Genomic DNA, 13228 nt, shown 5'->3' on the forward strand with positions numbered 1-13228 from the left:
TAACCCCCTAACCCCCTAACCCCTAACCCCCTAACCCCCTAACCCCCTAACCCCTAACAATCTGTATCCGTGAAGATCAGTATTTGACGTTTATGAACCATTTGTTGACCGAACTTACGGCAGTCGTCAGCCTGGTGATATCATCAACCAGCTTTGTCTTGCCCTCGTTCACACTCTTCATGCTCATAGCCGCCCTTTCTGCTCTAGCATCATTTCCCTTTGCACCTTCATCCTCGACTTCCAGCAGCCCACTGAAGGAAGAGACGCCGATAAGCAGATGAGAAACGGCGTAGCGGGAAGGTAAAGGTACTCGAAGAGTAAGCGGACGGGCGGATGGATCGGTGGATTCTTGAAGAGAAGGTTGAACGGAAGAAGCATTGAGGAAGCGGGGCGATGTGAGGAGGGAGGTGCCATGGGAGCGGGTAAGATGAGAGGCATGGGTACGGGTGCAGACGTGAAGCAGATCTTCGACGCTTAGAGCATCGGGATCCTGCCGTTAAGTTAGTAGCTGAGATGAAATTTACAACGATCACGTACCAAATGAAGCATGCTGTTGTCCATAACGTCACCAGATTTTAATCCTCCGCCTACACCAGCTTCATCAACAACCCATTTGACATTTAATTCCAATCTCAGCACCCTCTCGCTTGGAACGAGTCCACCGCATGCTATATCGCTCAGGAGGTTATCCAATTCGGAACGAGGAGTCGTCTTTTCCGCCAGAGTAATGTGGATGATGCCGCCCACCATTGTCTGACGAGATGCGGGAAGAGTTGCCGGTGCTTGAGGACGTTTAATGGAAGTGGAGTCTTGACGCTGTACTTGCATGGGTCTTTCACGGCTTTAAAAGGTATCAGATTAAGAGTTAAACCTCCTTGCATATCGGCACTTACAGCCAGTATTTCAATCGTAAAGTCTTATCCTCGCGATCCATTTCAGGAATGAGTTGCCCTCTCCACTTGCCCTGACTAAGAGCAATTGCTTGGGTGAACAACACTTCTAGCCGATATGATAATGACAAGTGTTCTGTAATGCTGTTAGTTACTCTTTCCAAAAGAAGAAAGGAACACTCACGAAGCAAATTGTATACCCTTACTAACGGCGCATCAACAGTCTTCTTGACTACTTCGACCACTTCACTCTTCTTCACCTGGGGATCCTCTGTTATGACCGTATCCACCTCCATTTCATTCTCAGGTAATTCTCTGGGAGGTAAAACTTCGCCATTCGCAATATCTAAGATCCCTTGTCTTTCTTCGCCGGTAAATTTCTTGGTGACCCTGCCTCCAGGGTCATCCACGCCCTTCTCCTTTGCCTTCCAGCCCCACTCTACTCCTGTCAACCACCATCGGCTAGTATCCTCAAATCCGACAACTGTAAGTTCCGCTCTCCATCCATCCCCTCGGGCGTACATCCGACCATCTTTTATATCTTCAACAATGAGCTCTGGAGGAAGATAGTCGAGGCAGCGAAGGCGGTATCTGATTTGACGATTGAGCCGACGGAGGACTTTAAGAATGGCAGAATTTGTTAAAACTGGTTTGGGTAAGTAAGGGTCGACAAGCGATGCGGGAAGACGATTGTAGGTGCCGGTAGCGAGGAGGGATAAGGCTGTAAGGAGGTCGGGGTTCCTTTCACGCAAGCCTTCTACTACTTTGGTGACATGCTTGACATGCTCGATTGCTACTTCATGTTGCTGATTTTGATGTTCCATAAAGTGCGCAATTCGTTTTGCATCTGTCACTTTGCCCTTGATGACCGATTCATCCGCTTGAGTCTTGCTTTTGCCTTTTCCTGCGAAGGCATCTGGAGAGTTGTCATTGGGATCATTATTGGAATGGGGCGTAGGAAAAGATGCTGGACCTGCTGTGTTCGCGACGGATGATCCGGTGCTTGTAGATGCAATGTCGACAGAGGTCTTCCATCGAAGGACAGCGAGATATTTGAGGAGTGCTTGTCGGGTGGTTTTAGCATATTCTATTATAGGTTTTGGTCGTTCACGAATGGAAAGTTGAGGAAGACTACATCCAATAGATCAATATACAATGGGAAGGCAAAGATGGGCTCCACTTACACTTCGCCAAGGAGCACTCTGAGATCATGGTTCCCTTTTCGAGCGAACCGATCCAGAACTAACCCTAATGAAACATTCTCATTCTCAAAATAAGGCGGAAGCTCTTCTTCTAGTTGATCTGGAGTGGGCGTGGGGTATGTAAAGTATGGCTCTGGTCCTAGTTGGGGGTTTGTGGATGTCAAAGGCTGTTCCGATGCCGAGGCAATGGGAGCCGAAGCCATTTTTGAGAGCGGACCAGCCTACGATGGTTTGTTCCTCTCTTGATACCCTATAATTCAATATGATCCATAGCGCGAGAGGATGGAGGGAGCTAGATGGGGCCGTAGTGGGAATATGCAAGACAGGAGGAATGGAAAGAGATAATAGAAACAAAGGCCAAGACAAAATGACTACACCGAGAGTGCTTCTGGAGAGTGTATCATTAGGCACGAAGAAATGTCTGCTCTTCTCGCACGCCTAATGTACCAAACAAATCCATCGTCTGTTTCGTTCATTCGCTGCCGGTTCGATGAATTTTCATATATGCAGCTGCCCTGCTACCAAAAATGGTAAACTGACCATGCCGGGCAAGAAGCAATGTCCATAAGATGCAACCATTATTCTAATCTACCTACTCAAGCGGCCTTATCTCCTCTCCGCTCATCCGCTGCAAATCCAGACAAAACCCAAACACCGGGCCGCTCCCATGCCTTGTCATATATTTTTAACCATCGAATGAAGCGGCGTCAGAACAAGGCACTGGCTTGAAGCCATCAAACAGCAGTGTCCAATTGTTGCGGTCGAACATTGCACCGTCCCTCTTCATGGCTTCATACCTCAGCTTCAGACAAAAACCGTTTGCCAAAAGTGACAGGGATAACGGTAGGGTGTGCCGCGGCGTCCGAAACACCAGCTGAGTTACACCAATAGATTTTGACGCTCGTTAGTATGTTCTGCCCCCGCAAAACTGTATCTATCCCTTGGATACTCCATGAAAGGCATCCCTCATTAACATTTTCGCTCATCTCTTCGAGGGCAAGCCACCCCATGGCGTCTCCGGCTCATCTGGACTTCCTCTGCCGGTTCATCTGCTGAATGCGGAAATTTGAACGATATATAAACATTTTCTGAACTCTTGATTCTTGAAACCATCAAAACTCATCATTAGCTTTCTCATGCCCAAATCACCATGACATCTCCTCTGTTCCTTGGCCTCGACGCATCCACGCAATCCCTCAAAGCTTCGCTACTCTCAGTCAACCTGGATGTAGTCGCCGAATGTGCCATCCACTTTGACTCGGACTTGCCTCAATTCGGTACAAAAGGAGGTGTACATTTCGGCTCAGATGGTCAAGTTCATTCGCCAGTAATGATGCTGGTCGGAGCGATGGATTTGCTTTTTGACAAGATCAAAATCGCCGGCTGGAAAGTCGACGATATTCGAGGCGTCGCAGCCGCCGGACAGGTAAGTCCTTTCTTTGCTAAGTAGTCTTTTGATCATCGCTGATAAAACCACAGCAACATGCTTCCGTTTACTGGTCTAAAACTTCCCCAAAGATCCTTGCTTCTCTAAATTCCTCATTGCCCTTATCTTCACAGCTCGTCGAAGCCTTTTCTCGACCTATTATCCCCAACTGGCAAGATTCCTCCACCACTGCCGAATGTCAGGCACTCGACGCCGCCGTTGGTGGCCCAGCTGCACTTGCACAGCTTACTGGTTCTCGAGCATATGAACGATTCACTGGTGCCCAAATCATGCGTTTCAAGCGGGTCGATCCTGTCGCATACGATCAGACTGACCGAATTGGCCTTGTCAGTAACTCAGTGACCACTCTGCTCTGCTTGGATGGCGAAGTCAAGGGGATCGACGAAAGTGATGCTTGCGGGATGAATCTGTGGACTATGAACAGAAAACAGCGAGGGTGGAATCAGGAATTGCTGAAGGCAATCGCTGGTGATGATGGGGCGGCAGAGCTTTCCAGGAAACTAGGGACAGTGGAGACGGATGGAGGTAGGGTTGTGGGGCGTATAGGCAAATGGTTTGTTGATCGGTACGGGTTCAGTTCAGAATGCTGTGTGTTCCCTGGCACCGGGGACAATCCAGCTACATTTTTGAGCTTGACTTGTAAGTCCACACTGTTTCGCAGATTGTCACATCGCTGACCGCCTAAAGTACGCGAAAGTGAAGGTCTAGTCTCTCTTGGCACTTCTGATGTTGTCCTCATTTCCACAAGCGCCTACCACCCTGATCCCGACTACCACGCATTCTTTCACCCGGCTCAGATAGCACCTCCTAGTGAGCAAGACGATCAAAACAGACAAGGAGCAGAACCTCTGAGATATTTCAACATGATCGTTTATAAGAGTGAGCAGATGCTCTTGTTCGCTCTTGAAGTCAAGATACTGATATTTCGTAGATGGCTCTCTTACCCGACAACATGTGCGAGATCTCTACTTTGATGGATCATGGGACAAGTTTAATGCGGCAATTGAGGAACTACGCCCCAAGTCAGTCATCGACCTTCCTTCTCGTACAGCCTTCTGGTGGCTTCTCCCAGATATCGTGGTAAGTTCACAATGACCACTTACATGAATGGACTTGCTATACAGGGCTAACGAGCGTAGCCACACGGTGCACATGGTATCTACAAATACATAACCGAACCTACTGCTGGGACGCTCTTCGAAGTACCAGCTGCTAAAAAGGTCGACCAATTCCCAGACATCAGGCAAGAAGCCCTCGCCCTCCTCGAATCCCAACTTTTCAATTACCGTTCCCGCGCCTCCGTCATCCTTGACGACTCTTCCACCCCATACGACCCTTCCTCTCCCAATGTCGATGCTTTCCTACCTCGTTTGACCAAGGTATACGCCACGGGCGGAGCCAGCGCTAACCGTACTATCTTGAGTTTGATGGCGGATGTATTATCGACAAAGGTGTGTAAGAATGTAGAGTATCTTGATGGGAAATGGAAAGATGCCGATTGGAATGCCTGTAGTGTCGGAGTGGCGTACAAGGCTCGTTGGGGATGGGAGCGAGTGATAGCAGCTGATGGAGATGAGAGGAAGTGGGTTGGGTTTGACACGGTAATCAGGGAATGTAGAGAGGCGAGAAAGAAAATCCGAGGTGATGAAGGGAGGGGATTGGAATTGGAAGAAGAAGGTATCAGGATTGTAGCCAGCCCAGGGCCTGGATCAAGGGCGTATGAGAGAAGGATTGAGTGGTGGAGAGAGCTGGAACGCAAAGCGTTGGCGGAACAACGAGCTGAAAAGACCGCGTGACAACATGTATAATCCTTTTCTGCTACAATTGTAGCAAAAAACACGTAATCTGTGACGTGCACTAATTAGTACAGAATATTCACAGACATATTCTAATATAAGTAATAAAGAAAAAAACTTTGGAAGAGCCTAATAATGCACATATCGGATCAAGTTTAAGGGAAGAAATAGACTCCTCATTTATCATCGTCAATTATTTAGTTATTGGTGGCGATAAGCAAAAGGCGGAACGATAGTGATCCGACCAACAAAGGTTTATGGGTCTTAGCAGACGTCGCGCTATTGTTCATTGACAACTCAAAATACACGAATGCGTAAGTGGTTATTCGCAGGGCACATACTTTTATCTAGAGGAGGGGAAAGAATATTCGATGGAAGACGAAAGCGTCTTTTTTTGCAAGAGATTATAATTGTACCCTTCACATGCTCAATAACAAGTTCCTGTTCGTATAACGGCTAGTATGCTCGCTTGTCACTGGAGGATTCATATCCACTGCGTCCGCGGGAGATCGGAGTTCGATTCTCCGACAGGAAGTTTCTTTTTGCATTTTTTTGAGGGGGGGGAGATTCAATCCCTCACACATATTCCATATTATATGCATCATGAACAATGTGCTCATGCAATTTTCATATAGCGATGATAGTGTCCATTCATGATATCAAATCGGGAACTAAGAGAATTACAAACGACGCTTGTGTGTCAACAAAATGTAAAATGAGCTTCTACGTAATTCTATCCTCCTTTACCATCCCTCAGCTCCATCATTCTGAGCTGCTCATCAGCCCTTTTCTCTCTCGCCACTACCGTATTCCAACACTCTCCCCGAATCCTCCTCATCATCCACCCCCCAAAGCTCTCACCTTCCACCCATCGCATTTCTACATCTTTCCAACCCGGTCGAAGTATGTCATCTTCCGCAGTGTTGGTGATCAAGATCCAGTTGTCGTTGGGGACAGTCTTGCATGGAACAATAGGTACGTGTGGATCGAAAGAGGAGAACGGGTCGAGGATTGATCGGTGCCCTTTCCTATTTGGTCCTGGCTTTGATTGGGAAAATATAGCGGAGATTCCAAAGATGCAGCGCGGTACGGGATCCTCCGATTGAGAGCGCGCGCGAACTGGGTGCTGTGCCGGAGAGTCTTGAGAAGACGTGTTGCGATCATGCGGAGAGCGGAGAGAAATCCGAGGGGCTCGGGCAGCCGTGGCAGATGCGAAACTGACAGTTCCCATGGTCTTGACGGATGAGGATACGGAAGGTCGGCGAGAAGATGCAAAGGTGAAATCACCAATTATCTCTACATCGTCATCTTCTACCAAAGAGTGGATGGTCTGATTTTCAGCGGTGCTAGCACGGACAACTGCGTGATCGTTGAGCTCGAAAGAGCCCCGAGTTGATTTGGATCCCTTTGCGCTATTGATCCTATTGGTCACTGTATCCATAATGGGCTTGGCGGGGGCAATGCTGTGGTCGATGACTAAACGAGAGGTTTCCTGAGGGGCCACTGCGCGGATGTGATTCCTTGTCAAAGTACTTCCAGCCGGATAATGGCTTTGCCCGATCGTTTTGGCTGTAGCTGTAGACGATACCGATCCTGCTTTGCCATGCCTAGCTCTAGTCGACTCTGGTTTAACTTGAGCTACGCGAGACATAAGCTGAATGACGATACCATAATTCCCCCTGGGCACACTCACCATCCTGTCTGGGAGGTTCCCATCCAGACGAACTATGGCGCGTCTGATTACGGACGGCCGCGCCTTGTTCCTCTTCACCTTGCTCAGGTTCGTCGCAATGCTCATAGGATTTAGTTGAGACAGTGTGATGCCTGAGTCTGCGCGGTGTTGATGATTTCCACTGTGGGAGAGGCTGAGAATTCAGAGAGTGTAAAACTTCAGGTGATTCAGCTGTCTTTGAGATGATTGCTGACGATTGAGAATAAGTAGTCATACTGTATTCTGAAGGTCCACTGTCATCTGGCAAATGGGGCAAAGGCTTGTCCAACGGCTCCGATTTTTCCGTATTGTCGTTGAGATCGCAACTTCCCTCGTTTCTTGCCCTACTAGCCTCCGATTCTGCGTCTTCAAATCGTAAATCGGCAGCTTTTATATGCTTCTGTGAACCTGCACTCGCGGGAGACAAGTGCTGCGCAGCGGCAAGTTTCTTGTGAGACGTTTGTTGATCCTCGCTGTGGTCAAGGTCGCCCCAAACAATATTACTCCTATATAACATGTCCGCTTCTTCTGGAAGGCCCAGGAAAGATCCGTTAGCAGTGAAGCTATTGATAGAAGGAGCTTCCCGCACAGCGGTAGCGATATTGAAAGCGACCTGTGTAGCCTTGGGAGTCGGCTGCTCGTCCGACTCAATTGTGATCTTGGGCGGTGGCGTTGGTGGTGGATTGTCGATAGTCGATGTCGAGATGAAAGAGTCTGTTTTGAAGTCATCAAACCAAAGGTCAATCGATTTTGAAATGCTTTCTCGGAGAGGCTGCTCAGGAAAGGAGAACGCAGAAGGGCTAGTGGAGATAGAGGGCAATGAAGCTATTACTTTGAGCTCTAAGCAGCGCTCGTCAGTCTACCATCACCAATCATAGACTCACGATGAGACCCCTTCGAAACAAATGGCCTGGAAGGCTTCTTTGCTATGTTCTTCTCGCACACGTAGGCCTCCGATGGCATGCCCGCATCCTCCTGCTGATAATAAAACTCGCCGTCCTCCTTTTCCTGCTGATCCAATGTCTTCGTCCTCAGCGATTCATTGCGAAATTTATCCTTGCTGATGCTCAGTTGCGGTACACGCTGTCGAATTTGAAGTTTAATGCCGCCAAAAGACTGGTCAGAGGAGTGTCGTTTAGGTTCGAGGATGCGAGTAGGGGCCAGAGCCGAACGTTGACTGAGTCTTGTAGGCATGTTGAACGTCAGCTTGCAAATCCCAGCCCGGAATTTCCCTTTGATATGTCTCTTAGGTGCCTTCTGTACGTTTCTGCCCGGTTCAATGGAGGTAGGAAATCAATGAACGACGAAGAAAAGAATGACAACAATTGCGTGGTGTGAATCGTCGGCGACCTGTGAGGAGGGTGAGAGGGCAGGATGTCTGTTACGTAAAGCCAAAAGCGATAATAACTATCTTCGGTCTTTTCCGAGAGGACTGATGGTGATCAGTGGTGAAACGGTGATGATCAGAGAAATACAAAGCAGAAGTACGCTAGTGGGGCAGAAACCGAGTTCCGGCTGACATGGTGGTCCTAAGCCGGAAGCCAGAAGCTTATTCCTCGAACCGCAAACACGGTCTATATACTATTGACAGCTTCCTTAATAACTAATAAGTAAGACTACTACTTGAGTAAATGCAGTGCGGATGTGGCGTTCGTACTACGTAGAGCGTATTAGAGCGTATTAGTGCAATGTATAATAATAGGTCCAGGCTGAATTGACAAGTACAAATGTTTATATATCATCCTGTTTCGTTTCTTACCACCCTCCTTCTTCTTTATTGTTGTTTTTGTTATTCTTTTCAGAATTCACCGACCGTCCCATTGATTTGACTGTTTTCTCATTCTATTTATCACATCACTCCATTCGTTTAGGATGCCTGGTCTTTCACCAAACGTTTCCGAAGACGAATCGTTGGTATCTCCTCAAGCTATTTCAACGCAACAGCTGACATATCTCGAAGTGCCCATATTGAAGAAGAGCAGCCTCTACTTCCTCCCAAGAGAGAACAAGGCGTTGGCAATAAACTCGATCTCGGCCAATACATCCCTTTGCTGGTAATAGCCGTCTTTGTATGGGTGTTCTTCACTTCCATGTTCAATAGCGGACAGGTTCAATCTTTGAGTGGTATACACAGAGATACCACGGAGTTACAGAAGGCTGTAAAGGACTTGGTTAGGGAGGTTAGCCAGTTGAGAAGGGTCTTGGAAAAAGGCAGGGGAACTGATTGTTGGGAATGATTCTTGCTATCAGATCATGTACACGGTTTTGATCCGACATGCGTGGCGGCTCAGAAATTAAGGCTACACGCAATGCCAAATCTCGGGTTTACAATTAAACCATACGGGTTGTTGCCAAGCGGTCGACACATGCCTGGTGATCGGAATGAAACTGTTTAGCACCACAACATTTGGTTTTTTTTTGTCTGCGTGCTCATTGCAAGTTTCTCTTCCACGTTGAATGATTTCTACATAGATTAAAAATATTCAGTGATTGATGATTTACGGGTTAATTCTTTTTGCGTTCATTTTGTTCTAGTTTCAGGTCGATTGCGTACTTTGTTGCATCCAAAGAAGAAAGGAAGAATAGAAAGAACGAGATAAGACCATGGAGGGTCTGTGCTAGAATCTGAACTTGTTTGAAGCTCCGAGGGGTCGGCGATGGAGTCAATATTATTATGACTTCCATACATTTACGTAGCATTTCTATCCTATGTTAGGGTACATTGATTCGATGATGTGGTTTTCAATGACATCGGTAGGGTCTAATATTCAGCTCCTGTCAGAGACAACAACCGAAGTCCGCGTCCGAGATCATTACTGGAACATTCGAGAACGATGGCTTGGGTCAGACAGACAAAAAGGATAAAACTGGTCTCCAGCGTCTGCTATAACCATACCGGCCAATCCGCTTGATTCTAAGCTAGCGAACAAGTACGCCATCCACAGGTTTACGCTGGTTGATAGCGACGCAGTTCCTCTCCTTGGCGGCAAGCTGGCTTCCAGTCATAAGATTTGTCCTCCTCGATTCGGCGTGGTTGAGTAAATCGCAGTGAGGTCGATGTGGGCGAACGCCTTCCTTCCCCCTAAAGCCTCCGCATCTCTTTCCCAGTCTCAAAATTAGTCCATCCCCAATTGGCGGCGATAAATGCTTCGCTTGCAAGAAGAAAGTTGGCCAGAGGCGGGGTATACCGTGTGATGGTTGCCATGGTACGTTTCAAATTGTCCTTCCGAACGGCTTGACATTGAACGAAGGCCGCGTGGCTATTGTACACGTAAAGTGCTCACACTCTGCGCCAAAGAATTGTGCTGGTGCAAAAAGGGAGTCACTAAATGTCAAAAATCGTTTCCAAATGTTGTTGATCGCATGTTCCGGTGATAATGTCACGATTACGTCCTGTACAATTTCGTTTTAAATGTCAGTTACGACTTGCCATGGACTTGATAACCCCTTTGTCTCAGTTACATCTGTGCATTTCAAATCGTTTGTTGCAAAGGGATAGGCTGCCCTAATGGGAAAGCAACTTCTCATCGACGGCTTCCGTGGTCAACCCCTCGGCACCATCGCGCGCTTCAAGGACCTGGAGTAATCATCAGCGTATGGACATAGTTTGACTAAAGCGTTGACATACTTTTGCAGTTTCAGAAACTTGTTGGAAGTAGCTGAGGGAAGAAGCGTGGAGGGTCATAAGCTCAATAGGCGAAGTAGTTGGTGCCCTATGGATCTGTAAGCGATTTTCCATGTGCACTGCGAAAGCCACCAGCTTACCAGTTGATCAACAGAAGGGGATATGATATCCGGCCATCCTTGTGTTTCTGCAGAATTCAATTTAATCAGCACCACAGACAATCATTAATGGTCATTACACACAAGTTCGTGGGAGAGTAAGACATATCGAGGGGCATTCTCTGGCAGTTCTGCAGAGCCGTTAGTTACGGGATGACATGTCAATCATCCGTAAACTTACCCTCAGCGATTTCCTCGATAGATTGACCCTCGAACTCTTCATCCACAGCCATGGTCAAGCTGTTCTTGATGATCTTGACTAAAAGGCATCCAGCCTTCTATTAGACATGATCATTATCAGAAAATGTGGGCAAACTTGCCAGAGATGGCAGTGGTCCCCTTGCTGTTCTTGAATCGGAACTGCTTGAGAGCGTCGAGGACGTCCTGAGGGATATCGACCGTTCGTGACTGAAAAAAAAGGTCAGTATATACCCTTGTCTTTTGCGAAACACTCGCCATTGTTTTGCTAATACTCCTATAATTGAATTTCGTATGGAAAATATGTGAACTGTCGTGCTCGTATCATCATGTTGCTGCACCGGTGATGTTGCTGTTAACCATCTCAACAGCTCTCGACGTCACCACGGTGCCTGAACGGGATCAAATTTATAGTATATGATCGTCGACTGCAGGCTTGCTTGGGCACGGAGACATTTAACACGATTTTCGCATATATTGTATCTGGCTCTTATACTCTATAGATAAATCTGTCAAGGGCCATAGAACCACTCGCTCGTCCGCCAGCAACCCTGAATCTGCATTCGAACAGCCAACATGGGTATCTCCTGGCTCCTCAAACCCGTTGCCCTCGTATCTACCGTCGCACTTTCAACGCTTGGTGTCTTATCAAGGCGCTATCAACGTGCGCGATTCTACTTCAATCTTACCATCTATGTCTCCACTTTAGGTCTCATGAGTGTCTGGGGGGTAGTAGTTAGTATTTTGGCAACTGCTGCTGGTCAGGTACGTGCTTCTTTTGCATTGTGTGTGGATAGAAGGTGGCAAGAACGTGCTATTATTTACCTCACAAATGGCGATATAGAGATTAAACATCAACTACTATGTGGCTAGATCACTCTATGGACTCAGTGGTCCTCTGCTTGGGATCAAATTTGAGGTTGAAGGAGAGGAGCATCTTGAGGGGCTTATGACGGCTAGGGATGGGCAACACCAGGGAGCTGTGCTTCTGAGTAACCACCAGAGGTGGGTGAAAGGTTGATTGGAGAAGCAGACTTTATGCTAATGAATCTATAGTTTCTTGGACATTCTTTATATCGGAAGGATCTTCCCTAAGCAGGCCGCCATTATGGCGAAGAAAGAGCTCAAGTGGACTCCTCTTCTTGGTCAATTCAGTGAGTGCGGCGCCTATCAAAGCTTGTTCTAAACTAACAACATTTAATAGTGTCTCTCTCTGGAGCTGTATTTGTCAACAGAAAAAATAGACATGATGCAGTTAAGGCCCTTGCAATTGCTGGCGAGGACATGAAGAAGAAGGGCGTAAGTTTTGACGTCAGTTTTAGCATATTGGTAACGCACTGACAAGTAGACTAGGTCTCTCTTTGGATCTTCCCCGAGGGAACACGTTCGTCTTCTCCTGAACCTACCCTCCTTCCTTTCAAAAAGGGTGCTTTCCACCTTGCGGTCCAAGCTCAGATTCCTATTGTCCCTATCGTGTGTGAAAACTATCACAGACTCTTCGACGGACGCACAAGGTTTGAGTCCGGTGTTCTCAAGATTCGAGGTAAGAAGAAAAGCCTTCCGCCACTGGACTATATAACTGACAACTGTGGTAGTGCTCCCCCCAATTCCTACAACCGGTCTGACTGTTGACGACGTTACTTCTCTTGCCGAGTCCACTCGCGAAAGTATGCTTCACGCTCTCCGAGAAATATCTGAACCAGGGCCTTCATCCTCTACCCCCATCCCTACCTCTGCTGAAGTCCCTCTTGCACCCCCCATATCTAGAAATACCACTCAGCCTCCCGCCGGTGACTCCATACAACTTGACATCTCTGAAAGTGGCGCCCTCCGCCAGCGTGGTGTTCACTCTAGTGGTGTTTCAAGTGAGTGGTCTGAGGGAAAGTTCGAGGCGCAAAGTGAGGAGACAACAGAGGATGAGATGGACGAGGACGTGGTTTTGTTGAAGAAGCCGAAGGAGAATGTGGCGTAAAATGTAGAAGAGGGATTTGCGGGAGGCCAGGAACGTTTTGGGCTGTCCGTATTATCAGTGTAACGTAGCATGGGGCGGTCATGCATTAACGCTGTTTGTATCCAATAGTTTACTTCTTTTGGCCATACGTAATATGGCCAAACATTGAGCACAGGAGAAGTGGAGACTATTAGAGGGTAGAAAGAACAAGCCAAATAAAGACAGGACCCCCCTCTGAGAAATTAAATTG

At 47.5% G+C, this 13228-nt stretch overlaps 5 protein-coding genes across 5 annotated transcripts; 2 read left to right on the forward strand and 3 right to left on the reverse strand.

The window, feature by feature from the left end:
* Positions 1 to 76: 76 nt before the first annotated feature.
* On the reverse strand, positions 77 to 2412 carry CNH03875 (hypothetical protein; the record flags this gene model as incomplete). The annotated part of the gene is made up of 5 exons (XM_024658664.1): positions 2075 to 2412; positions 1075 to 2021; positions 894 to 1026; positions 538 to 841; positions 77 to 490 (listed from the first exon to the last, which is right to left on the reverse strand). The coding sequence occupies exons 1-5, from the start codon at positions 2293 to 2295 to the stop codon at positions 77 to 79; spliced, it is 2019 nt and encodes a 672-aa protein (XP_024514582.1). The 5' UTR covers positions 2296 to 2412.
* A 389-nt stretch (positions 2413 to 2801) lies between these two features.
* On the forward strand, positions 2802 to 5415 carry CNH03870 (xylulokinase, putative). The gene is made up of 6 exons (XM_024657754.1): positions 2802 to 2935; positions 2984 to 3518; positions 3572 to 4178; positions 4227 to 4418; positions 4471 to 4619; positions 4679 to 5415. The coding sequence occupies exons 2-6, from the start codon at positions 3243 to 3245 to the stop codon at positions 5333 to 5335; spliced, it is 1881 nt and encodes a 626-aa protein (XP_024513416.1). The 5' UTR covers positions 2802 to 2935; positions 2984 to 3242; the 3' UTR covers positions 5336 to 5415.
* A 555-nt stretch (positions 5416 to 5970) lies between these two features.
* On the reverse strand, positions 5971 to 8335 carry CNH03860 (expressed protein). Its single transcript, XM_024657753.1, has 3 exons — positions 7931 to 8335; positions 7029 to 7886; positions 5971 to 6973 (listed from the first exon to the last, which is right to left on the reverse strand). Exons 1-3 carry the CDS (start codon positions 8238 to 8240, stop codon positions 6069 to 6071), a joined length of 2073 nt encoding a protein of 690 aa, XP_024513415.1. The 5' UTR covers positions 8241 to 8335; the 3' UTR covers positions 5971 to 6068.
* A 2156-nt stretch (positions 8336 to 10491) lies between these two features.
* On the reverse strand, positions 10492 to 11349 carry CNH03850 (conserved hypothetical protein). The gene is made up of 7 exons (XM_572580.2): positions 11286 to 11349; positions 11150 to 11237; positions 11011 to 11088; positions 10914 to 10960; positions 10812 to 10858; positions 10675 to 10759; positions 10492 to 10623 (listed from the first exon to the last, which is right to left on the reverse strand). The coding sequence occupies exons 1-7, from the start codon at positions 11286 to 11288 to the stop codon at positions 10552 to 10554; spliced, it is 420 nt and encodes a 139-aa protein (XP_572580.1). The 5' UTR covers positions 11289 to 11349; the 3' UTR covers positions 10492 to 10551.
* A 140-nt stretch (positions 11350 to 11489) lies between these two features.
* CNH03840 (1-acylglycerol-3-phosphate O-acyltransferase, putative) lies at positions 11490 to 13101 on the forward strand. Its single transcript, XM_572543.1, has 6 exons — positions 11490 to 11792; positions 11872 to 12032; positions 12084 to 12181; positions 12232 to 12326; positions 12381 to 12570; positions 12623 to 13101. The coding sequence occupies exons 1-6, from the start codon at positions 11604 to 11606 to the stop codon at positions 12997 to 12999; spliced, it is 1110 nt and encodes a 369-aa protein (XP_572543.1). The 5' UTR covers positions 11490 to 11603; the 3' UTR covers positions 13000 to 13101.
* Positions 13102 to 13228: the final 127 nt, after the last annotated feature.

This window comes from Cryptococcus neoformans (genome assembly GCF_000091045.1).
Source record: "Cryptococcus neoformans var. neoformans JEC21 chromosome 8 sequence".
Taxonomy (NCBI): Eukaryota; Fungi; Basidiomycota; class Tremellomycetes; order Tremellales; family Cryptococcaceae; genus Cryptococcus; species Cryptococcus deneoformans.

Excerpts from the sequence above, each read along its gene's own strand:
- CNH03870 (XM_024657754.1), top strand. The coding sequence starts at position 3,243 with ATGACATCTCCTCTGTTCCTTGGCCTCGACGCATCCACGCAATCCCTC. Across the intron at positions 3,519-3,571 it reads GCGTCGCAGCCGCCGGACAG|CAACATGCTTCCGTTTACTG; the intron begins GTAAGTCCTTTC and ends ATAAAACCACAG. Across the intron at positions 4,419-4,470 it reads CAACATGATCGTTTATAAGA|ATGGCTCTCTTACCCGACAA; the intron begins GTGAGCAGATGC and ends GATATTTCGTAG.
- CNH03860 (XM_024657753.1), bottom strand. The coding sequence starts at position 8,240 with ATGCCTACAAGACTCAGTCAACGTTCGGCTCTGGCCCCTACTCGCATC. Across the intron at positions 7,887-7,930 it reads TGTTTCGAAGGGGTCTCATC|AGCTCAAAGTAATAGCTTCA; the intron begins GTGAGTCTATGA and ends AGCGCTGCTTAG. Across the intron at positions 6,974-7,028 it reads GGAACCTCCCAGACAGGATG|CTCAAGTTAAACCAGAGTCG; the intron begins GTGAGTGTGCCC and ends TGTCTCGCGTAG.
- CNH03850 (XM_572580.2), bottom strand. Across the intron at positions 10,961-11,010 it reads TATCGAGGAAATCGCTGAGG|AACTGCCAGAGAATGCCCCT; the intron begins GTAAGTTTACGG and ends ACGGCTCTGCAG. Across the intron at positions 10,624-10,674 it reads AAGTTTCTGAAACTGCAAAA|GTCCTTGAAGCGCGCGATGG; the intron begins GTATGTCAACGC and ends TGATTACTCCAG.
- CNH03840 (XM_572543.1), top strand. The coding sequence starts at position 11,604 with ATGGGTATCTCCTGGCTCCTCAAACCCGTTGCCCTCGTATCTACCGTC. Across the intron at positions 12,182-12,231 it reads TCCTCTTCTTGGTCAATTCA|TGTCTCTCTCTGGAGCTGTA; the intron begins GTGAGTGCGGCG and ends AACATTTAATAG. Across the intron at positions 12,327-12,380 it reads AGGACATGAAGAAGAAGGGC|GTCTCTCTTTGGATCTTCCC; the intron begins GTAAGTTTTGAC and ends CAAGTAGACTAG.